The 27,624-nt window shown below is 36.8% G+C and overlaps 2 protein-coding genes across 2 annotated transcripts in view; one reads left to right on the forward strand and one right to left on the reverse strand.

Moving 5' to 3' along the window:
- The window catches only part of LOC310903637 (uncharacterized protein), a 24,213-nt gene extending 1,188 nt beyond the window's left edge, over positions 1-23,025 (forward strand). Inside the window, exons 3-9 of the mRNA XM_083847243.1 lie at positions 1,612-1,744; positions 2,017-2,127; positions 10,207-10,293; positions 13,200-13,293; positions 16,584-16,697; positions 20,501-20,591; positions 22,501-23,025. Of these exons, the coding sequence (XP_083703369.1) occupies positions 1,612-1,744; positions 2,017-2,127; positions 10,207-10,293; positions 13,200-13,225 (357 nt within the window). The 3' untranslated portion in view covers positions 13,226-13,293; positions 16,584-16,697; positions 20,501-20,591; positions 22,501-23,025. The remainder of the gene's footprint in view (positions 1-1,611; positions 1,745-2,016; positions 2,128-10,206; positions 10,294-13,199; positions 13,294-16,583; positions 16,698-20,500; positions 20,592-22,500) is intronic.
- DNAI3 (dynein axonemal intermediate chain 3) overlaps positions 1-27,624 on the reverse strand; it is a gene marked incomplete at its 5' end in the record, with an annotated part of 32,802 nt that overhangs the window by 3,725 nt on the left and 1,453 nt on the right. Inside the window, 23 exon segments of the mRNA XM_083847171.1 lie at positions 3,140-3,224; positions 3,626-3,669; positions 3,671-3,748; positions 4,693-4,784; positions 5,243-5,447; positions 6,125-6,255; positions 6,679-6,742; positions 7,537-7,667; positions 8,436-8,523; positions 9,294-9,552; positions 11,073-11,146; positions 12,930-13,058; positions 13,739-13,876; positions 14,322-14,411; positions 14,512-14,636; positions 15,485-15,675; positions 16,359-16,475; positions 16,758-16,957; positions 17,390-17,548; positions 18,399-18,503; positions 18,967-19,148; positions 23,045-23,083; positions 24,109-24,236. Coding sequence (XP_083703297.1) covers positions 3,140-3,224; positions 3,626-3,669; positions 3,671-3,748; positions 4,693-4,784; positions 5,243-5,447; positions 6,125-6,255; positions 6,679-6,742; positions 7,537-7,667; positions 8,436-8,523; positions 9,294-9,552; positions 11,073-11,146; positions 12,930-13,058; positions 13,739-13,876; positions 14,322-14,411; positions 14,512-14,636; positions 15,485-15,675; positions 16,359-16,475; positions 16,758-16,957; positions 17,390-17,548; positions 18,399-18,503; positions 18,967-19,148; positions 23,045-23,083; positions 24,109-24,236 — 2,854 coding nt within the window.

The raw sequence follows: 27,624 nt of genomic DNA on the forward strand, positions 1-27,624 counted from the left end.
CTGCTACCTCCTTTTCACTGCCTCCTTTATCTCATTGTTAGGAAAACTCAGCTGAAATCTGGCTGTCTTCCAACTTGCAAAGCAAGGCTTTATTTTGCAGCGTTCGTTTAATTTTTGCTGGGTTTTGCACTGAAATCTGGCTGGCCACGGTAGTGCTTCAGGTTGTCCACAGGCAGTGCAGTTAATGCCGGGAGCGAGGGAGCCGTCCGGACTGCCAGCCAGTGCCTGGATTTAGTCATGAAGGGAGTAAGCCTGAGCCTCGCTTGACCACCTCAGGATTGCGTGCCCAGAACAGGGCCTGTGGGTCTTGGGTGCTTTTAGGATAACTGCAAGATTCTTAATATTTAGGTGTACCTGATAATCGAGATTCTAAAGAGGGCAGCTGTGCCAAGTTAATGCTGTGGTGCTGTTTAACAAAGTAAGTACCTCTTTTTGCACCATTTTTTTTTAACCTAAAATGTGTGAAGAGCAGCGAGACGTGGCTGTTCCTGCCCAGCTCCCACAGAGGCTAATTGGGATTGCACTCTCCGTTGGTGTGAGCAGGTTTGGGATATCTCGTCTGGAAACATGGGAAAATAAATGCATTTACAGCAGCCTCTCCTGAAATCCCGGAGGACTGGGTGCAACGTGCTGGCCCTGGCTGGTCTGTGCTGATAACAGGGCAGTGGAGGGGCCAGCTCAGGTGATGGGGAAGGCAGGTTTTGCTCTTCTTGCACCGGGGGAAATAGGGACACGCTGAGGCTGCTGTCCCTAAGTGGCAGTTACAGAGCTGTGAAGGAGTGGAGACAACTGGGGCTTTCCAGGCAAGTCAAGGCCATATGGCTGACTTTAATGTATATGCAGTTGGCAGCCCTGTTAATCAGAAACCTGTGAAAGATGATCTGCGGAGGTGTTCTAGAGAAATCCTGGCCTGATAACCAAGAGCAGAGCTTTGTGATTAGTCAGCTGTGGGATATTTACATGTCCGTATGAATCAGATTGTTAGTTAAATATTGGTTTAGCAGGGGAACTGTGTTCTCTTCCTGTTTGAACTCCAACTGCAAACACTGTTGCAGGTGGTAGGGACAGGCTTGTTGAGTTTTCTTTGGTTTTAATTTACAGGTAGTTTAATATGAGGGGCAAGATATATTATTATAACATTTAAACATCAAATTAACGAAAGACTATTTTTCAAACCAAATCTGATCCATTGGCACCAAACCTATCTTAAATCTGACTGAGTTTCAAAGTGATAAAAGTATTGTGAGAGGGAGATAGATCCTGGCCCTAGGAAACTCAGTGGGGACGTTTTTAACATTACCTAAAACCAATCTGCAGCGTTTATTTTGGGACACAGGAGGCTCACAGTGATCCTGTGCTCTGACTGGCCACGTTTTGCTCTGATGAAGCACAGCATTGGATCTGGTGACTGCTTGTCAGCTGCAGTTCCTCTCTGCAAATCCCCCGTGTGTCAGTCTTCTTTTGCGCTTTGGTTTCTGCTGTGACCATATGGATGTTTGTTTGACAGGAGTCTTTGACCCTCAGACAGTTGGGTGAGTCATGGAAAGAGTGAATTCGCTCATATAGAGTTTAATCTGTCCTCCTCTGATGGATTTAATTTCCACTTGACAGGCTGTACTCAGTTACATGCTGTCTGACCTGGCTATTGGATACCAAGCAGCAACCAGAGCACTGCGTATGGAAAGAGTCATCTGTGGATGGTGGACGAACATCAATATTAACGAGCTGTTACTCATTTACACTGGTAAGTAACAGAACTGCTCTGTAACACAGTTCAGTCTCCCTCAAGAATAATTCTTTTGACAGAAGTACAAGCACACAACAGCTGCAGCGTGCTTAGTAAAAGCCGTTCTAAACAGTACTGATTCCTGTCACAGAACAATGTATTTTATAGTTTTGGTTTTCTGTTTTTGAAGTATTACCCAGGCTTAAATAACTTTCATTTTCTAATTCAATGATAGTGAGTAAAAGTGGTTCAGGCTGCAAAATTTGTCGTGCTTATGACAGCATGTTCAGATCACAGAATCACAGAACGGTTGAGGTTGGCAGGGACCTCTGGAGATCATCCAGTCCAACTCCCCTGCCGAGCAGCATCACCTAGAGCACATTGTGCAGGATGGCATCCAGGTGGGTTTTGAGTATCTTCAGAGAAGATATTCTTCTCTGATACAGAGAAGATCTTCCCTGCTGTAGTCCAGGTGAGTGCACATGGTATCTGAGGAAACAATTGTTTATGGAAGTTGCAGTGCGTAAAACTACCTAATAATGAAATCACCTTTTTGTGGAAAAACTGCTTTTGTTCCTATGCTTCGTGAACTGCAGTGGCTCATTGATTTATAAGAGCAATTTAGGGTCTGTTTTTTGTTTTTGACAGACAGGGTGAGAGTGAAGCTGTTTCATGAGGAATTGTTCCTTCCTTTTTGTGTGTTACTGTGATTGATCTCGTCATCTGAGGTACCCATGTGCCTGCATGCCTCCTCTTCTGCCTTCAGCAGCAACTCGGGGATGCGGGGCTGCATGAGACTCAGGAGGGTGTTTCTTCAATCCAGAGTCTGTTCTGTCACTGTATCTCCACAGCAGGTAATGTCCTGGATACCTCAAAAAACTACTGCTTGTCTGTAATTTTTCAAGATGAGTACTTTGAGGATGAGGGAGGAGATCCTTGGTGGAGCAGAGTAGCAGACTTTAGATGGCCTATGTGTACATAACTACGGGAACAGAATCCACAGATGTGGATTGCAGGGTGAATACTGGCATGTTGATTTGGTCAGTTAACTTGTTTAAGATTTCTATAGTTTATAGAGTCCTGACGGGCACAGAACTTAAAAACAAACAAAACAAAAAAAAACCCCTACTACTTAAACAGATAGAATAATGATAACAACTGTGTTAATGAAGGTAGTGAAGGAATTGTGCCCAGAGCAGTTGTTCTCTAACCCTTTTTGAATAAACTAGATAAAATGAATGAAACAATAACCTCCAAGTGCGAGGTGCTTTATTTCTGAAGCTAAAGACGTTCTACTGAAACAAAGAGGCCCTGAAATAAAAAGCTCACTATTTTTCAAATTGATAATGGGCATTAAGCATCTGATGAGTAAGGCATTTCTAGTTCCTTTACTAGTCCTAAATCCATTAGTACCTGCTTCTCCAGCTCCAGAAACACCTCATAATCTGCATTTTCTTGCTCCTCCATCTCTCTTAGTTTTCTGTTTAGTAGCTGCACTCTGAAGGAAGAACAGAAACAAGGCAATAATTCACTGGTAAGGTTTGAAACACAAAAACAAAGACTCCATTGCCTTCCAGTGGATAGTATTAAGTGCAATCAGAAATGAGTAGACAGAGCTATGTTAACTGAATTGTTATTTTCTTGGTTTGTTAGCTGGTACTATTAAACCATCTACCAAAGATAGGCAAAATCATTATGTGAAGAAAGAAACCAATGAACCAAGACCATCTATTCTAATCCTAACCATGGCAAATAAGAAATAAGGAGCTGCTAAGTCATTCTGAAAATACACATCCTGATTTTTGAAAATACTATGGGAAATTCAGCCTAGCAAAAATAGGTGCATTTTAAAGATCTAAGGAAACAAAGGAAGTTTGCTTAATTCCAAATATAACATACTGTTTTCTCCATCTGCGTCTCCAGCTCCTTTTCTGTTCTTTCTTTGGCTTGAAACTCTTGGTATTTCTCGTAATTCTTCAGGTATTTGACTTCTCTCTCAAAATAATCAAGTACATTGGCCTGCTATTAACACAATGACAAGCAAGTCTTGTTACAAACCTAAAGACTTGGAATTATTGCTGATGGATCTGCATGGTATTAACAAATTGGCTATTTTAAGAATATAGATCTCTATTCATCCAAATGATTTGCTGCAAAATAATGCAAAGATACGGATAGAAACCAGTTAATTTTGGATACAAATATGCATAGGGTTAAGTGATTTTTATTATATTGAATATTATAACTTTATTTACACTGAATTTTATTACACAGAATTAATAATTCTGTGGTCTAAGTTGCATAGATCCACAACACTCATAATTTGGGCAGAAGCAATGTTTTTCCTCAGTTATTGCACGTAGCCCACTCCTACTTTACTTTGGAAAGGTTTTACTAAAATTTGGTGGCTTACCTGGTGTTACATTGTGACATACTGTAGCTCTGCACACAGCAAACCATTTGTGGGCTGTTTATAAACTACTTCAACATATACATGGAAGATTTAGAACTGGGATAAGATGAGGTGAAAGTTTTGTTTATAAAAATAACAGACTATGTAGCAGGTAAGACTGATAGACTAGGTAATACGAAGATCCTAGCTTGCTCTTGGGCTGGGAAGAATAAAGAAAGAGAAACTCAGTATATTTTCATTACTATGCACCACATAACATTACTTTAATGTATGAAAGCAGGTGTCATTTTATGCACGAAGCGCTCTTCACTGTGTTTTCATGTAGGCAGGTTGGAGCAGTGGAATTCTGCCAGCTGTCACCTGGGTTTCCTTTAGGTGCCTCTTACAGGAGCTGTGCAGTCAGCTTTGCTATGAGTGATCTTTGGAGAATATGGCCTACTTATCTCAAATTAATCACGACATGTTTGAAGGCAAGATTTTTCAGCTAGCCCTGTTTCTGTTTTAGAGTTTTCAGGATAAGTTGTCGCAGAGATAAATAAAAACCATTACCAACCTCATTGCTGGAAGACTGGCTTAATATTGGACAGATTTCTAAAACATGCAGTACTCCAGAATCATCAGAAACAGCGAGAAATTGCTGCTTTGCTGAAAGATATTTAACAAAAACATAATCTAAATTCCAACAGTAATACATATCTCCACCTAACCATGAAATGTCTGGTTTCTAATACGAGAACTGATGTCTCTTACTATGGATAGTGCAAAGAGCTACTAAGAGTTGTACTGTGGTCTTTTTGGTTTATTGTTTACTGAGGCAAAAACACAGCTTTATTGCTCTTATTTTCTTAACAAATGAAATTCCATTTAAAGTTTGTACTTTTTCAAAAATTTTTTTTTTTACTTAAAATTTTTAGTTGCTATATGCCTTCCTAATACACTTAATATGCTTAGAATGTGATGTATGCACTTCTGTGTACAGTGCAGCGTTCAACTAGTGGAAGTATATACTTATCTGCTATATAGGATGTAGCAAGATTAGTGTGCTTTGGAGTAATGGGCCATTTTACATACATAAAGCATAAGTATGATCAACACCAACATACGTGAGGCAATCCAGGGGCTGATGCAAGTTATCGTTGATTTGGAGATGTTCTGGAAATGAGATGGCTCATGAGTTTTCTTCAGTAAGTCCCAAATATCTATATTTCCATCATCTCTGCCAATGAAGAAAACGCCTGGTCTTGTTAAGGACCAGTGTCCCGTAGTGTATCTTTGTGCCGTGCAGCTTGACTCGAGAATAGGTCCATCCTTATTTTTTTTCAAAACAAAGACAAGACCCAACAATCAAACAATGCTGTCCATTCACTACCTTAAATTTCCTATCATTTGAGAACATTCATAATTTAAATGATCCTATTACAGAATAATACAGATGGCAAAATCTGTATCACCTGTGATTAGGACATATATGGGGGATTAAAAAAAGCTGGTATCTCGCTTTGTCTATTAAGGTAATTTGTCTATCTGCTGTTAAAAGCTGTGGTCTTGAGATTTTGCTAAGTGCAGCTAACCTGGCTCCCCTACACAACAAAAACAAACAAAAAAAAGCCCATGTTTTTATGCTTTCAGCTGACGAAGAGACTGCATCCTAAATAAGAGCTCTTCAGACTTGTTTAGCACACCTTGCCTTTATTGTTTGAGTTTATAGCAGCAGAAATAACTTGTCAAGAAGCTACGGCTTTTATGAAGTTGATATTAAAGAAGGTCACCCCATTCTTTCTGTAAATGTCAAGATTACAAAGCTATTTCTAAAACAGCTTTTCTGATGTGAAGAAAAGGGAAAAGCTTTTCTTATACTCAATTTATTTCTAAGCTATCAAGCTTTGTGATATACAAACAGTTCTGAAAATGGTCTGTGAGGCTGTTATTATAGATATCTTTTGTATCTCCATCAATTATGTTACAGATGTTTTAAAGTAACTTACTGTGACACCTTCTTTCCAAATGGCAAAATTCCAGCCTCCAACACTTAGAACGATGTCTTTAAAAAAGGGAGATATCTGGACAGTGTTCACAGCTTCATCATGGATGATGTATTTATGAGAGGGCTTCTTACCTAACAGAATGAAAAAGACAGTTGCTTATAACTAGTGATTTCCATGATTGTCTTAACAATGGGAGTTAAGTGGGGGGAAGTGGAGATGAAGGATCCAGCACAGGCCTCAAAGATACTAGCCTTGTTTCTTTTGTTTACATGGTATAGGAATTGGAATTGCTGTAAATCTAGTTACTGTGAAGTATGACTTCCATGATTTGTGCCAACAGGTACATAGCGATACACCAGAGTTTTCGCTATTCTGTTGTGACAGCTAAACTGCATGCAGTCTTGAGCATGTCCTGCTGAAAACTCTGGTGTCATCAGTGAGACCAACTTACTAAAACAGAAGAATGAGCAAGAACCTTAAGAAGACAGAGTGTAGTGGCAAAGACTTTAAAGTTAGCAGTATATTAAGGTTTAAACAGGTGTTGAGAAACTTACTAACTGGTTTTCCTGAGTCGCTATCAATCTTTATTTTCCAGTCAGAATAGATAATTTCTCCATCCTGTAACGCCAGAAAAATCAAGTAAATACTAAATTTAGAGCTTGAGGACATAGAACAAAGTGGTTTGTTTTTAAGCTGTGACTTAATTATAGCCATTATTAAATATGTTCTTGGTAAGTTAAAACAAAAGTCTGCAGCCAATGACTGAAAAAACGCTAAACTTTTGGATCACCATTTTACAGTTTTGCGTTGCCAAAACAGCTTTACTTATGATGTACGTAGGCAGTCCTTCCTGCACAACTGGGCACCCAAGTATTTGGGGAAATGGTGGAAGCAAGAAGGGTAGGTGAAAGATGAATGTTTGTTTCCACGTGAACTTAAAAGTGGGATAGATTTTTGGAATTTTAGATAGGTAGGGTAGGTAGAGAGCTATGAGTAGCTGGGACTTCCTAGAATAAAATTAAGTTCTGGGGGAAATTGTAGTATTGTTTCTATCAGACATTTGAGGAAACACTGGAAAAAATATTACCAATCTGGGTTTTGGAATAAGGAAGTACTGTTTGGTTTCTGATGTCAGCTAGTTAAATTCAATGCACTTTGGAAATGTCTTCTAACTCTGCCCTTGAAGTAAGGGTTCATAGTCTAGCAAATACAGGCTTTTATTATTGTTTTAATCATGTCCCTAAATGCATTAAAGTGAGAGTAAAATATGGCATGTCCAGAACGATCTTTTTAGTTAACACCTGAAGAAAACATGTAGGCGTGTACATTTGTGGAAGCCCTGAAAGACTGAAAAACTAAACAACAGAGATCTTTTATTAACATTTTCTTAGTAATTTACTACTTTCACTTACTTTAGTTCCAACAAAAAAGTTGTTGGAGATACTCTCTAGCGCTTTCAGAGGTTTGTTTGAAGGAACACTCATCTTTGCGTATGGGTTCTCTTTGGCAAGTGCTTGTGGTTTGTTCAGAGATTGTGCCTTATCTGGGAAACAATATAGATACATTTATTTATTATACCGGAAAAGTTACCAGATCAAACAATTCCTTTGTCTTATAAAGGTAGTTTATAGATAAGGGGAGTTACAGGAGCAGAGAGAAAGAACGACTGCCAAGTAAAGCAGCAGTCCTGCAGGCTAGCTGCTTCCCTGGAAAATCTTTCCCTGATACTGGGGCTGCAGCTGATGGGAATGCTAGAATAGCTCAGTTCTCTCTGTCAGAGCAGGACTTGTGGTCTAATCCTACCATGCTGGTACTTTAGGTGTGACCCTTTCTGCAGTGACAATTTCCAGCAGTAGGTTAGACACACATTGGGCAGGAGCAGATTGTCTCTGAGTTCCTTTGCACTGTTAGTGAGAACTGATCTACTACAGAATGTGAAGTGCTAGGATACCTCTATCCAAATGCATACAATATATGCTGTTACTCCAGGAATTTGTTTTCTAAAGATACTTTTCTGCGTGGACTGAAAAGGATGTACTATTTCAAGAGTTAAGAGACTGGGAGACTTGCATGGGCTATTGAGCAAAATGCAGCAGTTACCGTGGATACAGAACTGCTCTTATGTATTCAATATGTGTATGTGTTTTCATATTCAATATAAGTATATTCCACTTTGAATACCAGTATATTTCAGAAACCTTTTTTCTCCAGATGCTGTAGAACATTTTATTGTTTAGCTTTCATTATATACATACTGAAATACAAGCTTATTAAAAACATTTTTTCCAATAACGTGTAATAAAAATATTACCTAAGATTTTGTAATGATGATGCTGTTCCAGTAGACAAATTTTGATGGGACTGTATTCCATTTCGGTATCACTCTTGCACAGGTTTATCTGTTCAGAAAAAAAGCATTTGATAATTTGTTTTGTCAGATGTTTTGTACCTACAAGACTTAAATTACTTTCTGCCGTAATGAAAGAGGTTGTTTTAGTCTGTGGTTTGTAATATTGCACAACCAGCATTTATTGCCTCACGTGCAAGTGTATACAATTGCAAATTTGCAGTTTCTCCTGTGTTAGCTTTTCCTTATAAGACTTTTGCTATGTTTCTAAGAAACAAACAAAAAGTGGTTCTAGTGGTCCTGCTTTTTCAGTGACTGTACTAGCTGAAGCTATTCTGAGCAGAACAGGTCATCAGTTTCTCTTTTTTCCTTTTTTTTTAACATTATTATTTTCAGCCTTCATTTGTTTACTGTCCCACACAAACTGCTATGACCATTTTCATCAGACTTTGATTGTTGGGTTGCCAGTAATTAAGGTCCTGTTGATCATGACATGTTTCACAGTTTGTGACCCCCTGAGATAGACAGCATAGTGGCTGAAAGTGCTGACAGCAACATCTGCTGTTACTACAACTGCTTTTGCATTAGTGCAGTTTTTAAGACATCATCATGCTGCTGCTTCTGTGCTAACTTTACAGAACACATTTTATTGAAGTTTCAGAGGAACTTTGAAGCCTTTCATCATTAGAAGGAAATCCACAGGAACCTTGCAATGTTGTGGAAAAACTAAAGGGTTGGGAAGCGAAAGAATACATTCCTATGGATTTCTGGCCATATCTACAGTTTGGTTTGGTCCTACTGTTCTGTATTAGTGTACAGTACCTTTATGAGAGGTTTCCAGCTGAGAGCTAGGTGCTTAAAGGTATCTGGAACTCCAGGGGGCATATCAAAAATGTTCTTCTCTTTCTCAAATGAAAGCTTGCCGGGAAGTTTGGTGACTCGAATATCCCAAAACAATATTAAGCTGCAAAATGACTGTATAGTATTATCTTCTGTTTCTGTTTTAAAGTCGGGGCAATTTTCAATGCATTTTAAAAATGTTTTTTTTACGCTTTCATCTTCAAACTTAGCAATAGAGACCCTGAAATGCAGGCAAATGCTAAGTACTTAAGCCATCATTTATGAAAGAAGTAATTATATTCATTTATTCAACATTTTATCAGTTGTAACTCTACCAAGGCAGCCAAATGGCATTCATACAGTTTGCTTATGGAAAGTTACTGGGTGAAGTTAATGGCAGTACTGGGTGAAACTCCCTTATCTGTTGACCAGTGTGATTACTTGGGCTCTCCACAGTTAGTTAAAAGAGTGGTTAGGGAGCTGAAATCCACGCCTGGACCAGATCATGAGGCTGTTATGCAACTGTGATGGGCCCAGTTTGCTGTAAGAGCAGGAACATGCTAATACAGCCTAAAAATATAGATGTCATCTTAGCTGATCGAAGTCAATATTCTGTCTCTGACTGGGCCAGTACTGGAGGCTCAGAGAAATGGACAGAACCCTCTAGCAGGTAATACAGTAATGCAGATCAAACCTCATCACCAATTCTTATATGTGCCAGTTTATTTGCTGACTTTTAAGACAAATGGCCCTACTTGCTTGAATGTACCATACCATTGGAGTTTTCAGCCCTGTAATTGTTCCCGTTGCTCTTCTCTGGGCATTGATTCACTGAATTGGCATAGATGATGATAATTTGCCTCATCACTGATACCTTCCTTTGCTTTGCTTACAGAAGTTGCCCAGGGACCCATGCTCTTCAAGGACCACGTTACAGCGACTCCCCTGCTCTTTAGGTGCATACTATTAATGTGGAGCCCTGGTATGTGAGTAGTTTAAAATTATTTCTTCTATGTACACTACCAGCATTACAGTGCAAATTTACGGACAATTGTATTTGCAATCATTCTTCCAACTTAATTCTTTGAAGTCTTTTCTGATTTTGATTAGGAAAAATAACTTCTATTATTAACAAATTTTGCTGTCTTTTTACTGATCCTCCTTTTGATATAACTAGCAAATACTTGATTGAGCCTAGCCATAAGCCTTTTGCCATTATGAAAGCTAAACACGTATTTCCACTTCTTGCTTTCTGTCCCCCTGCCTGTCTTTCACATAAGATAATATTTGCTCATAACCTTCATGATTATGAAGTCCACAAAAGAGGAGTTTCATACCAAATAATTTTGCCAGTTGAATTTCCATCTTTAAATATAGTTTACACTATTTATATGGCCTCAAAATCTTTAACAGTTTTTTGTGCAAGATTCTCACAATCTTATGTGACTCATACATGCAAAATGTATAAATGAGCCAAATGTGGTGATTTGGCTCTCCGGGCCAATGTATGTGTGACCAGCACTTGGTAAGCACATAATATACAGGTGTACATGTGAGCTTGTTCAATTAATGAACCCTTAATACCATCACTGCAAAGGGCTTAAACTTGGTGTGTTTGTCTTCTGTGTACAACTACGTTTCAACTATTTAGGACAGGCTGACAGGAATCCAGAATTGTGCTAGTATCATTGAGTATGTTCCATAAAGCTTTCCAAAGGAAGCTGGAAGACATCTTGTAAAGTAAGTAGGCATTGCATATACCAATCAGGGGAGCAGGTCACGAGCTGGATGCAAATTTCAGCTCTGTTTTCAAAAGTGGTGCCCGTTCGGTTGACCTAAAAACAATAATAATAATTACAGGGAAAAGGAAAGTGAGCAATGAAAGTCATACTCTGCTAAGGATACGGTTCAATACATAAAATGGTCTTCTAGGAATTAAGACACTGTTTCAGCTTGGTTAAGTTTGGAAATCAGGGCTCAGTAACCTGTAGTTTTAAAATAATAGTCAAGTATTTTTACAAATGTACTTCAAGTGAAATGATGTCAGCTTTGCCTCCTAGACACCTAAACTTCTAAGAAATCAACAGGATAAAAACTTGCTGCAAACATTGTGAGTCAGGCCCTCCTTAGATTACCGTGTTTGTAACTTTTCATCCAGCTTAACCAAAGAGCAAATTATTGACAAATTTATCTCAAGTGGTGGGAACCCAGTTCACACCATGGTCATCTATCTTAAATTATCACTGTGTATGTGGGATGCTGCAGGTTTTATAGTAATTATGTACTGAGTAGTCATTGTTTTATCCAGAAGATGGGTTGGAGAGGGAACATCTGATGACAGGCTATGCTCTAATTAAACACGATCCCCAGTGTAGGCAAAAAAACATTTATTTCTGGCTTAAACGCTACTTATCAACTGTGCAGCAAAGTTTCAGCTATGCTTTTTTGTTTGCTTGGTTGGTTTTAGGCCTATTTCTACTGTTGTTTTCATTCATTAGGGCCAACCTGGAGTTTAAGTGGTAGTCTCTCAACCATGCAAAGCTGGATTAGGTTCTGCATATAATTTTGAAAGTTTTTTCATTGATATGTAATAACGAACTGCAGATCTTAGAAACTGCAGTGCTGTGGAAAGGCTGACATACATCTCAAATTTGTTTATGTAACAAGTATGTTCCAGTACATACTCTTAGATATTGACAAAGAAAGTGATTTCTTTATCACTATTATTTATAAAGCCCCATTTTCCTGCATCTGTTATCCCATATGAACATGAAAACAGCTTTCTGAGCCTAAACTTTGGCAAAACAAACAAATGTAAAATAAAACTAGCATTCTGATATCCAATCCCTTTCTTCGTGTTTTACATCTGGTACCATTTAGAATCCATGGGTACTGCTGTGAAGGACTGTAGTATCTATTAAGTCTTAAACATTTGGTCACAAACAATGTTGATAGATTAATTTGTATAAACCATTCAAAGGTGTCAGTTTTCTTCCTCTTGACCTGCTTTTCCACGGCCATTTTGCATTTGATTACTTTTGCTTTTCAAGTTAATTTGTACAACAAATTGCAGAACTTTGATAAGAAATGAACATCTGATACTCCTGTAATAGACTTGGACCCTTTAACTACATTGAGCCTGTGTACCATGGAGCTTTAAAAACATCACCGAAAATACAAGAGTTGAGTACACAGCAGCTAGAAAAACTAAGTTAACTACTATAGCAGTCTTTTTAGGTGCCTAGGTCCTTAGGTAATTGAAATTACTTTTCTGAATTCTTAGTGGCAGACTGGGATTACCCATAGTAGAAATTCAACACATTTTAGATACAGAAAGCTTACAGTTAGACTTGTAATTCCGAATTGTATTTTGTGTAAAACTACATGTTTTTTTCCAGTAATGACAGAATCATATTAGGGTGAGAATACAGCACAGTTGTAAAACACAATGAACGGGACAAGCAGCACCAGATTATTTAGCATTTTAAAATGTGGTCAGAAGTAATGAGAGCTGTTACAAATAATTGAACCTTTAATATTTTATCTTGAGCTTACACTATGATTTCTGAAGTAAGTAGGAAAACAGTAAAAAGTGGAAAAATAAGTATTTAAACTCACCTCAAAATGATCTGGCAGCCAATGTATATCTGTAATCACTGTTTTATGGCTACCCTCTGTGGAAGAGGTTGCGCAGTATCTCACTAAAGGTGGTTCTGTAACACTCTCATCGTCTTCCATATATGATGGCTAGAAATGTTTTAAAAAGAGTTAGCGTATTTCCAAAATAAAATTGTAAACCTGTCAGAGAAAAAGCTTACTTTACATACTGATAAATGCTTCTTCGCATATTTCATATTATCTGTAAAACTTTCTTGGGGTCTAATATAGAACCTTCTGAAAATGGACAGCCTTGAAACAGGCATTTGGATATGAAGCTCTGAAGAGAATTCCAATGTGCCTCTACAGGCACACATCCAGTAAGGTATGAGTTTCTCCTCTGCTTTTAGGTCTCTCCCCTTTATAGTTTCCTTCCACTGAAATCTGTTTGTTGTCTTCCAAGCTACCTTTTTTTTTCTGTCCATATATTTTCATTTTCAGTGAAATGCTGAGTCGCTTTCAGTATTATATTTAGCAACAAATGCTATACATATTTGATGGACTTCATATGATAAGGGTTGAGTATATGTTGATGCCCAATAAAGAGCAGTCTTAGTGAAGCCAAAGCCTGCACAAAATACAGTAAAGCTATTAAGCTGCACTAATCAGGTAGAAATGATATTGTGATAATGGGTTTATTTCGTGAACCCATCAGGTTTCTTACCCTGCTTAGTATCCCATTGCAAAGATTATCTACTCCTCTGTCTTGAGCCAGGATACCTTCACCCATTTTTCCCACTAACTTGTATTCTAACTTTCCTTGTCTTCACCTCAGATGTATCATTGCTCTCCAATAGATTTAGAACGGAAGCACTGTCCATATTAACAACCGACTTTTTGACTCCAACAGTAATGCTTTTTGCATTTTGCAGTCTTTCTTCATGTTTAGAAATATCCCACAGTACAACCTACAATGAGAAATAAGTATATTATGATTTCTTTCATTCTTTTTATTAATATGCATTTTTCAAATACAATTCTTTTTTTTTGGGGGGGGGGATGAGAAATTTACTGTGTACTAGAATTTAAGTCTTCAGAAGTATTGCCTCTTCAATGTTGAAAGGCCAAACTTACATCACAAAAAGAGTCTTCACAGTTTGACCTATTTACCTGATTTTTATCCTATTTTACTGATGAACTGCAAAGAACAATTTTGAAGTAATGGCTGAACTTTGGAATAATCAGAAAATTTAGCAGAATTCAGTACAGGATTAGAGAATTTCTTTAATTCATTCCACAGTGAAAATACAAAGAAATACAAATTCTATGCCATAGAATTTTGGCTTACAGTATTTTCATACTGTGAGAAAATACAGAGATATCTAACTTTATTCTGAAACAGAGAATTAATACCTGTCCATTGAAGCAGCCACCAGCAATGATATTTGGATCACTTGGACTGAACTGAAAGCAGTAAATGTCATGAGGACATTGTAATATTAACTAAAAAAAAAGAAGAAAACAGTAGTCGAGAAATACATTCACATTTATTGATCTCTTGTTATATGAACACTTGGAATTTTTGAAAATCCTGATTAAATACCTGAGGGTGGATAGGGTCAGAAAAGCTCCAAAAAATAATGACTGAGTCCTGCAACAATAATTTGTCAGAAAGGTTAATTCTTTCTTCATCAGAATGCTGCTGTGTTGCTGACTCTGCTATTATCCCTGATTGAGAGAGAAAAGAAATTTTCTCAGAAGAGAAAAATCAAATTTCAACATTCTATTAATTATGCTAAGTGACTTATATTTAGCCCTTGCCAGTACAGTGGTAAAAAAAAAGTGCATATATTTATATTTTTCTTTTTATAGATCGACTTTGAAGGAATTACTTCTGTTAGAATTATCTATCAATGTGTTGTGGAAGCTCAGGATCAGGATAAAACTCAACTTTTCTGCTACTAATCTGTAATCATGTAATACTGAACCTGAAATGATAAGACAAGCATGTAGACCTGGCCATCCATCATGAAATCAAATCTTTCGTAGTTTAATTAATATCCTATGCAGGCAGCAATGTTGGCTGTTAGTATGCTGTGCAATTAAGACATTCATATGAAACTTAATTGTGCTTTCAAGCACGGCTTTTTAGAGTAGTAATACCAAGTAGGGAGCAGAAGGAGACATTTAATATTACTCAGTAGAGCCACATGCCAGGGTAGCTGTAACGTTCCTCAAAAATATTAGGTGTGCTACAAGACCCAGCCATGGGGAGAACAACGTATATAGAACCACAAGTACCTGGCCCAGTTGCAGCCCTGCTTAAATGAGCCTCATAAGGGAGAAATTTCCCCCTCCTATAAGCTCCAGTTCTATGCTTGTGTGATAGGCTTTGCATGACCTTTCTGAACTACATAAACAATGTCTGTATTATTTTTCACTTTATCTCAAATTGGCTATTTAGACATACAAAATTGTGTTTATTATTTTTTTAAAATTTAAAGGTCAATGACTATGAAAGATGCACAGTTTATAGCAGTCATGTAATACATGTCACTCAAGATTAAGATCATTACCATAGATGGTCGGATGCCAACGGACGCAGCTAATACTTCTGTCCTTGAGATACTGCGGATCTGTGAATGATTGGTATGCTTTAAGATAGACATCTGACTTGTCACCAGAACTGGTTTCATCTTCTGCTAGGGCCTTCCAGTCATCAAAAAAGGCATTCATAATTTCATTCTGCTGCAATGCAATTTCCATTCTGTTTTGTGAAAAGAACAATTAATACTTTGAAGAATCCAGATATGACTACTCAGTAGTAGAATCACAAATATGTCTGTGAAGAGACAGCTTTTGTTTTACATAAAATTATGACCATATTATTAAAAAGAAAAATTCCTCAGTGATATATCACAACTGTAAGGAGACTATTCCCATTTAAAAAAATAATTATACCAAGAATTTGACTCCAGTTGTGTGTGCATCAAGTACTGTGCAGTTGTCCCATTCTTGTGCAAAAAGTGTCAGTAAGTGGGACTTGTCCCATGACTTGGGCCTGTAGAACAGCACCTTGGCTCTTCTGCATAACTCTCTGCTTGAGTGAGCAGTGTTTGAAAGATGAGCTCTGCAGCTGGTTTGAAAAGATGTATTGCTACCAACTGTAACAGGCGTAATTCCGATTTAAGCTATTATTCAAATTAATGCAGTATAGTTTTCATGTTCGTTTTAATTAGGCACAAATATCAGATTAATATTTGTTAATATTAAAATAATAAGCAAGAGAAAGAATAAAAGCAAGAGGATAAGAAAGAACAAGCAAGAGAAAAAAAAACTTCAGTATTTGACCAGATTGATGGTCCACTCAGCCAAGAGTTCTGACTCCATTCACTTTGATTCTATATCATTTCATGCAGCCTTTAAAGTATATGGCTGCAGTAACTTTACCTTAAATGTACTGATGTGAGAAATTCTTTCAGTTTCTCAGATGACAGACTCTCTTCCATCTCTTCATTTGACAACTGTCTAGGAGAATACTGCGTGGCTGCATTTTTTGGATAGGTCCTAACCAATTGAAATAAATATAAACATGAGTATGCATATAAACAACTTCAAATGCAAAAAGCCATGTAATATGTAAAACTAAAAGCTAAGTATATTTGTTTTTTCTAGAATCTCTTTGGAAAAGAGTGAAAGAAGATACAGACAGAGCATCCAATTTTGTTCTCTTAATCAATTTGTAACAGAGCGTGTCCAGAGGAGTTGAGTTAATCTGCATAACATTAGGTGAGATCAGAAACGGTTCATAGCTTAGTAAACAAGCTGATAAATATTTCTCACACTTACCATTTTGTCTGAGTACTAGCTTCTTTTACTTTTGGAACCATTTGTACACCCACATCTCTTTCAAGCAGTTTAATGCTGAAAGTTGTGTCTTGGTAGGAAGTGCATTCAACATAACTGTCTTTCACATGTGAAGCATTCCTATCAGTAAATCTAATTGGTGCGCCAAACTTCCTGCGTGCTTGAGAAAACATGTACTTAATCTGCAAAAAGCATTTCTGAAGTTAGCAAAGGAGAGAGTTCTTGGAAGATCCATTTTGTAAAATGGCATTATTCTTATAACAGTAGAATGAGTTCTATTGATGGTTTCTGTACTGAATTTACTTATATTTCTGCATTGTGAAATTCCGAAGTGTTCATATAAATCAGCTATGTACAAGTGCCTCTGTCCCTGGAGGTGTTCAAGACCAGGTTAGATGAGACCCTTAAAAGGAAAGGAGTCATAAAAAATAGTTTCTGCAGCACTTTGTTTTTGGTAACAGTTGATAGTTCTATGTGTTCGTTTTTTTTTTTTTTTAAAGACCCCAAGCAAAAACTAGGATTGCAAGCTTCAATTTCTGACTTTTGCTTTTTAAGGAAATTAAAATAAATTTGTTTTTGTGATATTTGATTAAGTTACATCTGTTATTTCTGACCTTTGTAACATAGCCTTTAACAGATTCTTCTTCAACTTCCTTTTCGCTGCCAAGAGAAACCCATGGTTTGCGGACAGAACGCTTATAGGCATGGACATCCAGAGTTCCCTCTTTTTCTTCTTCACTTTTTTCTTCTTTTTCTTCTGCAGTGTCTGGAGGCTGTGACATCAAACAGTGAAAAATAATGTTTTTTCAAAAATGTGTTTCTGAAATATAAGTATGAACTAGAAACCTGGAATTCAGTTTTCATTTACGCATTCTTTTGTCTCAGTGCAATAAATCTGGCTATGCTGTGCCCCTGCATTCAATTGGGTTAGGTCCCATTTATCCATTTGTGCACGAGAATTTTCCAATAAATGTTACATATTTGATATTTAAATACTAAAGAGTGTTATGTTATATTCAAGAGTTGTCTTGAAAGCAAATCACTGTTATATAAAAAGAATTTATAGTGATTTTCTACATTACGCCTTCCTGTCTGGAATTGCAATTTGCTTTTCTATTAATTGTTGCTTCTAATGGTGGGTGAGAAACTCATGTTGAAAAATGATATAATCTGACCATAAACCTTCTCCTGTGATGCAAAGCACAAGGGGAAATCTATATATCTGCTGTTGTTTAGAGCTACAGAACAAAGTATTATTTGAAGACTATATATGCGTATTGTGAAAAATAAATAGAATACTTACTTGAAGGTATCCAATATATTATTATAATCTCTTAATTGTATGTCTTGTAAACCTGGATCTTGGCAGAGGAAATTAACACATGATAAAAATGCAGCACTCAGTTATACTAGCCATCTGAAGTAAAATACAAAGTCTTTCTCACTGCAAAATGTATTTTAACAGTGATACATCTCTTTTTCATGATCAGATTAACCTTCAGAGAAACATTCTGGCTTACCAAGCATATCAGATGTTTATGAACACAATACCAATCCTGAAGTATATATTTCAGACAAGATTCTGAATTATTGATAGAGTAATGCTGTGGTATATTTCCTTACCTTCAGAAAGTTTTCCTTGGCTTCCTCAGAAGCAACAAGGTAGAAGTTCTGTCCATACTGGAAATTTGCATCAAAAACTACCAGAAGTTCTTCCCCTGGATATTCCTATTTTAATTAAAACAAATATTGGAAAACTGAAAACAAATAGCATCCAAAAAAGACATAAGACTAATGAGATTGTGTAAACTCAGAATCTTTGGTTAATCTTATGATTTTAACAGAGAATTTCATGTGCAGAATTAAACAAGAAACTGTTTCAATGATTCTCAGTAAGTAGCCTATGAATCAGAGAAAGCCAAATCTGTTCAGCTCTGTCTGTTCACAGAATCAAAACTAGTACCATTTATTTTACTTTTAGCATATTTTCAATCTAAAATTATTATTTTTTGTTTGTTTGTTTTTAAGTGCATGGTGGGCCATGACAAACTTCTAGAGTTGACAGTGGTCCATGACCTGTGGGTATTACAGTGTTAATGTTTTTACAGAGTCAAACAAGGACAGAACTTATTAAAAGAATATATGTTCTGAGAGTATACAATTTAAAGTGAGAATGAAATAAGCTACATACTAGAACAACTCTTTTGACAGGATAGAAATCAGAAATAGCAGCTCTTGTTTTCAGGTCCTGAATTATGTCTTCTTTTTTAATAAGTTTGAAACAATTTTCTTCTGTGACATCCTCATCCACTCGGCAATTAAAAATTTCTTGGGTTTTTGTAGTGAAGACCAAGGGAAAAATTTCTGGGTGGCCTATGAAAGAAAGCAAAATTGCACAATAAACAAATTTAGAGTGTTCTTTAAATGTAAACATATCCCTTAATAACTTCAGGTCTGTACTGTTTCCTAGCAGATTGCCTTTGAATCTTTCAGCTTAGTTTGTGGTATTTTTGGAAGTGTGGAATACAAATTATATTATATTTTGCTTATCTTGGAAATGACTGTACCTAATGTTTTCTACGTAATGAATATATGTTATTCCTAGTATGAGTGGGTTTTTTTTTGATCAACAGGTGGTTATGAATTTTATGAATATACATTAAGGATACAAGAGCGCTTGATTATATACTCTAGTCCTTCCCTGTAGAGCAACACCATGTTAAGCCGCTGTTCAATCTAAATACAGCTTCAATACCATCCCAAATAAGGACGCTTCTCTGATTTTGGACTTAGGCCTTCCTCTCATTCAGTTCCGACTGTCGTTGCGTCTATTTTTGAACTAGTAGGTGAGACTGAAGTGAGGTCACTAAGATTTAAACCAGGTACAAGAGTTTATTTTCAGCTTTGCTGGAGAATATATAGTTGACCTCTGTTAGTTTCAGTCATGTCCGTTCAGAACAAGACAGCAGTTTCTTATCCCAACTCTTGACATTGTTATCTTCAGCATTTTTAGAGAGGCTGGGTGCAGTTAGGTAACCAGGGGACTGCACTTTGCAAACACTCACAATCTGAAGATAATATACAGTACTTATGTCAGCCATATGTACATTGTCTTGCACAAACTACATCTTCTGCCTTACATAACGGATAAAAGTTAAGACCAATATAGACCAAGCTAGATGAATCCTTCCTCACTGAAAGACTCTTACCAATACTGCCCTGCCATAAAAAAAAAACCAAAACACAACTGTATTCTTCATGAAGGCCACTGTGCTTTCATCTGAGAAGGCTAGCAAGTGTTCATTTTGAACATTCAATTTTTCGATAAACTGGAAAATGGTAAAGATTTAGCAACATGTATATGTGGGATTTTTATTATCTGCTGATGTGGGTTTATCATCTACTATAATGGGCTTGATAAGAGCTGATACTTTCAGTCTCTGTAACATTTCTTTGAGATATTAAATATTTTATCTTAATTCCTCGCACTTGCGGTATTTTTATTCTCGTGTGTGCCTTAAATTAGAGTTGATTTGTCTAAAATGATATTGACCAGTTTTGGCTCAGCACGTTTTGAGAAGCTATCTCTGACCTAAGCCAACAAGGACTGACAGAACAATAAATCCTTCTTAATATCTATCATCTGGTAAACTAAATCTGCATAAGCCTATCACGTAATATATAATGTTTGATGAATCTGACATTTATCCTTTAAACTCTTTCAGTGCTGCTCCTCCACTGCACCCATTCTGCTACAGTCATCCATGAAAATTAATGAAATGTATGGCACATCTGGTACACCCTGCGCTATACCAGGTATGATTTATTTGGCATTCACTGGTTATTTTGTAGCATACACAATAGGCATGTACAGTCCATTAATTCACTTTCAGCACAATTGTAGTAAATATTACATGGCTTTCTTTTTCGATATCTCGGAGATTTCCAGGATTTCTGTGTGGATGCTTCCAAAAATTACATATTATAGGCAAAGGATTGGGAAAGATCTCTGAAGGTTGTCATTATAGGCAACACCAGACCAAGTCAGCTCTGGTTTATCTTCTGGAGCCCATATTCTTGTCTTTCTGATACTACTCTCTGTAGCTGACGAGGCCAAGATCTGGATTTTACTTTTGCTTATCAATTTTGGCAATGGGACCAGACTCAGAAAAAGTGCATAGTCTATGTTGATTTAAAACATATAATCTTTTTAAGAAACTGCAAAAGTTGATCTGCAGGACTCCCAGGTCACCCTAGCCAAAGACATGAGACCTCATAAGGAAATGGACTGAAACCGAAGTACAAACCACAACAGAACAGATAGACTTTACATTTTGATATATTGGAGCCATAAATTAAATCTCATTTTGCAAACTGCACTTCTTAAAGCATATCTGATAAATTAGTAAAAAGGGGTGCAGAAAAAAAATAACACAAAGACGAAACAGAAAAACAATACTGGGAGGTGAGATGGTCCCCTCTTGCTTACAGTGGGAAACCTTCCATCTGAAAGTATGACTAAGAAGGTATGACTGTCCCTTTACTGTGCTCTTGGCATAAGCCAAGAGGATAGAAACTTAGAGTTGCCTACAAAAAAGAATGTAATTTCAATCTCTGCTATACACAACTGGCTCACAGGATGGAATGGACAGGAAAGGCAATGGAACAGTGGATTAGTATGTATCACAGTCTTCAGAGTTGGTTATGTGGCTAGTGCAATTTAGAGGAGTAGAAATTAAAAATTTAGAAGCATAATTTGGTGACTGTTATGTGAATTTCTAGCAGAAGATTATTCTCGTGGCTCAAAGTAAATTAAAGTAAAATTGAACAATTACATTTTTGATACATCAAAAAAGTTAAGTAGAAATAAGTTTTTTTTCAGGAAGCTTGTATGACAACTTTTTTTTTTTTTAATGCTGAATCAGATGCAAGCAGTCTTGTCCACAAAGACTAAAGTTAAAAAAATCTTCTCAAAGAGATGTAGGTTTCAATATCAATAGAAACAATACAAGCATGCATTAAAGTTAAGCAAAATACAATGGACATCATTATGAGAGAGAACAGAGTAGGACAGATAGTCTAAGTCGTGTTTTTTCACTGCTCAACTGCTGTAGGTTCAAGTTAAAAACAAAGCAGTCATCAGATTTAAAATATGTGCATCTTTTAGTCAAAAGTACTAATATTCTGTATTATAGAATTGTACCTTACAGCATTCTATACTGTAGGGCCTGTGTTATAGATTCTTGGAAACTATATGTAGATCTATATTATAGATTCATAAGGAGCTGCTGTTGGAATTCTTACCAGTATGAACATTTTAATTGAATGGTGTTTTCCAGTAAAAAGTATGTAGCATATATACTTCATATTTTGTTCTAATAGGAAATTGTATTCATGTACTTTGAAAAGACCATAGCTCTTCGTGCTATCAGCACTTCACAAAGGGCCAAAACTCTACAAGAAGTAAAGAACATTTGCAGATCTTGCACTAAGGAGATACCGTGGATACAGTTTGAATCCTGCACAGACAGTGACTAAAGAGCATCATTTTTTCCTCTCTCTACTGTCAGGTTAGGTATTATGGATCTAACCTTATTTGCCACCAGATGGAGCTAAAATTCTCTCAATGACAAAACTAAGAATCTCCAGGAACACCATGATTTTCATTTTAAAAGTAACACTTTCATGATCTGAGGAATCACTTGTCCATTTTCTTTAATTGCAGATTACCCATTTTGGTGAAGCTAGTCAGAGTGCGCTTTTCACTTTCACCTACGTTTGTATAGGATTGTGTACGAAGGCAAGTGATATACGAAGTCTTTAAAAATTACCAGGTTTGTATATTCCTAGCTTGCCACGTAATATTAAATAATCAGATTTAACAATGATTTGACGAAATCAAAGATTAAAAAATGATTAAAATTTCATTTTTTTCTTACAATTGCTACCTATTATTAAATGCAAACATTTTGTATCCCATAATTCTGTTGCAATGCTCTTTATTTCCCCTGATCACAGCTCCTCTCAATCCAAGATAAAAACATCATCTACAAACCCATATCTGCTTCTTTTCTCACTGCACTGGTGCTACTCAGAGAGTGGTACTGTTTGTAATCACTATTGTAATAGACGTACTTCTTCCCAGTTTCTATTTTTTCCCATTCATATTTTTTTTCTTTTCATTCCATGGCATTAGTAACACTGAAGCTTCAAAATGTTGAAAATATTCCAAAACTATTACTTTAAAGCCCAGTCATCATAGCACTTACCTATTCTTTCCATAGAAAGATCAACTTCATCTTTTTTATCTGAAAAACAACAACATGATGTTATCAGTAATTTTTCTTCCTTAAAAAATACCCATGAATTTTCTTTTCCTTGTTGGGGCAATACTTAAAATCTTAAAATTGTGGGGCAATCATCATGCAAATCATGTCATGTGAGGAGGTGACAAACAGACAAGGCTGGCTAACATGGTACAGTAGCAGAACTGGCAGGTGTGCGGGTAGGAGCAGATGTTACTCCTCCTAACAGCGGAGAAGTCAGGCTTGCTCTGAGTGGCAGGGTGCTGCAGGAGTTGGGCATTCGTCAGTTCCTGAGAGAGAACCTACAAACTCCACGGAGGGGTAGGATAGGAGGAGATTACCACTGATGAGCAGAATATTCTCTGCAGCACGATAGCTATTAATCAAATGGGGACAAAAAGGTGATTAAAAGGGAAAACCAACTTATGGAAGTTGGCTGTCATGGCCAAAAAAACCACCCTACCAACAACAAATTTGTATTTAGCAAGGCCTTTTTTTTTAGCCTTATGCTTCCTTAGCTGTGCACTGTAAATGACACAAGTGGTGTAGTCTCTCATGACATCTCAGAAAAATGCAATAAAATGCACTGCAATTAAATTGTGAGACTTTGGTATATTTTTAAAGTCTGTTGTTGTACCTTTAGAGTATGATCCTGAGCATCTAAACTCCAGCTGTGGGGGCACCTTTCTCTGCCTGGTGTTCTGTACTTGGACTAAGTTAGCTCTTGTAAATCTCCCCGCTTAAATGTATGAAGTCTCCTAATTTCCCATTCAATACTGGTTTTATGATACAACAAACTATTACATCTAAACTACTAAGACAAAGTGCCAATATTGCAATGTAGCTTTATGTTCCACATTTTGGTTACAAAAACATTATCTGTAATCATAGATCACTCAGTTGTTTATGAAAATAGTATATTCTAATTTATCTCATGTTTACTTAAATGCCTGGGCCCAAAATAATTAAGGTAGCTGTTATGCAAAACCAGATAACTGCTGTCTTCATATCTGTAGTATCTTACGTACCAAGCTGTTTTCGTTTTCCTTTTGAGGATTGCTTAGCTTTGTCACCTTTCTGTTTCTTTGCTGAAGATTTTGGACTTTTCGAGGTGGTCTTGCTGGATCTGAGATTTTCTGACATGTTTTCAGATTCTCGAGAGAAGAATACATATCATCAATAAAGAGTAAACAGGCAGTGGAATGCACTGTGCATGAGTGAAAATTTGGCCCTTTATGTAGTTTATTATTACAGTTTAAATTTCAGCCACAGTCAAAGGTATGCTCCAGAATTTTAAATCATAAACTGTATTTTTATATGATATGTGATAGTTGGAAATACTCCTTCTGTCCAGGGTCATTAAGTATGGAAACTGATTTTCCAAAACAGTAGAATGTTAAATTAGAATAGGCATTACCCTTATAGAAAGCTAAAGAACCTGAGCCACAGTGTGAAAAGTATAGGTGAAAATTCTATAGCTGTACATATTTGTCCCAGTGTCCTCAAGTATAAAATCACTACACAGCTGCACAAACTATTTTTCTGCTTTTGCATTTCCATTTCATTTTTCAGTGTAAATCTGTGGAAGGCAAACTTGGAAAGAAATTGTATGCATGAGTACATGCAGCAATCACACAGCTGGAGACTATACTGCATAGAAAGCTACTTTTATTTCATTTACTCCCCTTCTTCCTAGTATCTAGAATAAGCATAAGAACAACAGTGTAGAAGAGACTCCGTTCCATTGCAAAGAAGAAAACGAAACAGCCTGCCCACGCTGTACAGAGTGGACAGCACCACCAAAAAATAGAGCTCCAGCACCATCATGTGGAAGATGTACATGTAGCATCTGGTAAAGCTACACCAGCACGCTCCAAAATTTGTTACGAAAAGTATTGAAAATTGATATTGTTATTGAACAGCTGGAGGTATTCAGCTGGGATAAGGACAATGGGACTCCCAGTTTTTGTGCTCCGAGTGCCCCTAGTGACAGGAAAGAAACTTGAACCCGCTCCCTCTCCCCACTTCCATCTCCCCACTTTTTCTTAGGACTGTAAACTGACAGGCAGAGAAATTGTTTCTTAATATTATACAAAGCACCTACAGTATTTGGGTGCTACTATCATTTTGGGTTGGTCATTTGCTCCCAGGCTGTGAAACATGGTGTTTATCTGTTTTGTAACACAGTTCTCAAATACTTTGGAAGCTGGCAATATAGATAGAGGCCACAGGTTATAGCCTGGTGGTATAGCCTGTATTTGGGACCTATGTTAACTTCACATGAATTCAGGATAAGTTTTGCTATTGACTTTAATGGCAGCAAGATTTAAACTCTTATTACAGTTATGCATTTTTATCCTACTCCAATTAAAATAGAAAAATACTCTCAAAATCCCTGCGCTCCTTTCTCTATCAGACTGGATCTTGCAGATCACAGGTGATAAGCTGCGGGCATTTCTCTGTTGTGCATTGATTATGCCAAATACAATCTCCTTGCTTACTCCATCTGAAGACCTGTAGCAATTTAATCTTCTGTTTTTGCCAAAAAAGCAATGATAATAACAACCCAACAAATTAATGCCTTAGAATTCTGAAACTTTCTACTTGCAGTAGCTGATGGTTTTGGAAGATTTAAAAAAAAAAAGTAAATTATGTACTGTAAGGAGAAACTTAGGAGGTTTTTTCTGCCCTCATTCTTACAGTCTTTTTGTCAAGTACAGGATTACAAACATTGACAATATATTTGTTATGTTCAACATTCAATATATTTTCCCAGTTACAACCTTTTAAAGGTGCCTCTACACTGGACAATGCCTGGTTTACTGTTCTGAAACACTTGGGGCTACCTAACTTAGAGGGCGTGCTACTTCAGATGGTTAAGAGAGGCTAATTTTCTCATTTACCAAAAAGAAAGGGGGGGGGTATTTTCTATCCATCTCTTCATATATTTTAAATAAAATCTGTGACACATTTTACAGAGGGATTCTGTGTCTATTCTAACGTGAAACCAACCTTGATACTTCTGAATAAAAGATACAGTGGCCTCCAGGATAGAAAGAGAGGACAGTTGTTTTAGAAATTATTTGAAATTATATAATATATATATAATATGTATAGAATTGAATTATAATTGAATTATATATAATATATATTGAATTATAATATATATAATATATAATGGAAAATATAATAATGAGAAATTATATCTCATATGTATTACAGCTACATTGTCTTACTTTACTGTTTCCTGATTATACTCTGAAACCAAGCCAGTTTGGAAAATTTGAGTTCTTCTGAGTAACCTAAACCCTAAGTCACATGCATGGAGGAAACACTGAAAGGGCAGAGATAAATCACATGGCTATTTTTAGTAGAATAACTTGCAAGTAAAAAAAACCTCTTTTCCTTTGAATTACTTCAAGAATATTATACCTAGAAAAACAGTTAAAATTTTTGGAAGTTGTCTCCAAGTAATGAAGTTCTTCCTCCTTTAACTGAAAGAATCAGCTGTGTTATAGAGATATTGGGACCGTTGGTGAAAGCAGGGAGGGTGAGCGTGTATCTATCCAATATGTTAACGGCTGCAAACGAATACAGCAATCAATAAGGACTGCTTATGGTCCCATCCTTGGTGACAGAACCTCACCAACTGGAAAGCAGATATATCCAAAGCAGTTAGAAAAATACAAGTAAGTAAAATACAAAGTAATTATCTCTTTTTACAATATCCCTAATAACATATTGCATCTGCCTGTTTGTCATCCTGTGGGCGTATGATTGTGGTTTGGAAACATTTACAGTCTCCAATGAAAGCAAAGGCAGAACTTTGAAAAACTTCTCTGAAAGATGATCCAGCCTATATCCATTTACAGACTGTATAGGCACATTTTTAAACTTTTTTTTTTTAAAGTTTAAAAAACAAACAGACAAAACCAAGAATTATGCTACTAATCCCTAGGTGCTCCCTGTGGGAAACTGGCACCAGCTGAGAACTGTAAAATACGAACAGCAATCTTCCACTCCCCAGCTCTTCCAAAAAGAGTGCGCACGTGGGCAACCTGTGGCCAAGAGCTACAGCGGACCATGCTGCCAGGCAGGGCTGGGGCTCGGTAATTCCTCGCATCAGCATGCCAGGCACTGGCACCGTTGCTCCTATTCAATGTTGTGTTTTACTTCATGGGAAAAAAAGTGCTTGGAAAAAAACAACTTGCATACAATGTGCTGAGGTACCTCTTGTTAAGTGTTTAGACTGTGAGCCACAAGAAAATCAGTTGTTTGGCTGGTGGAAATCTTGCAACCCAAAGATTTCATACAGTATAAAGTCTTAAATTTGAAGAGAATTTTTTTTTAATCTGTGGTTAGCTCCTACCCTGTTGGGGATATTTCTGTATTGCTTATTTAGAAAGAACTCTATAATACAAATATTTGTCCACAAACAGGCAAAAATGCATTATACTTTTCCATTAATGCTTATATAAATCTGTGATGCTGTGATTGAGAAGTGAGCTTGGAAACAGCATTTACATTAACATAATTTGAAAAAT

Source organism: Anser anser (genome assembly GCF_964211835.1).
Source record: "Anser anser genome assembly, chromosome: 8".
Lineage (NCBI taxonomy): Eukaryota > Metazoa > Chordata > Aves > Anseriformes > Anatidae > Anser > Anser anser.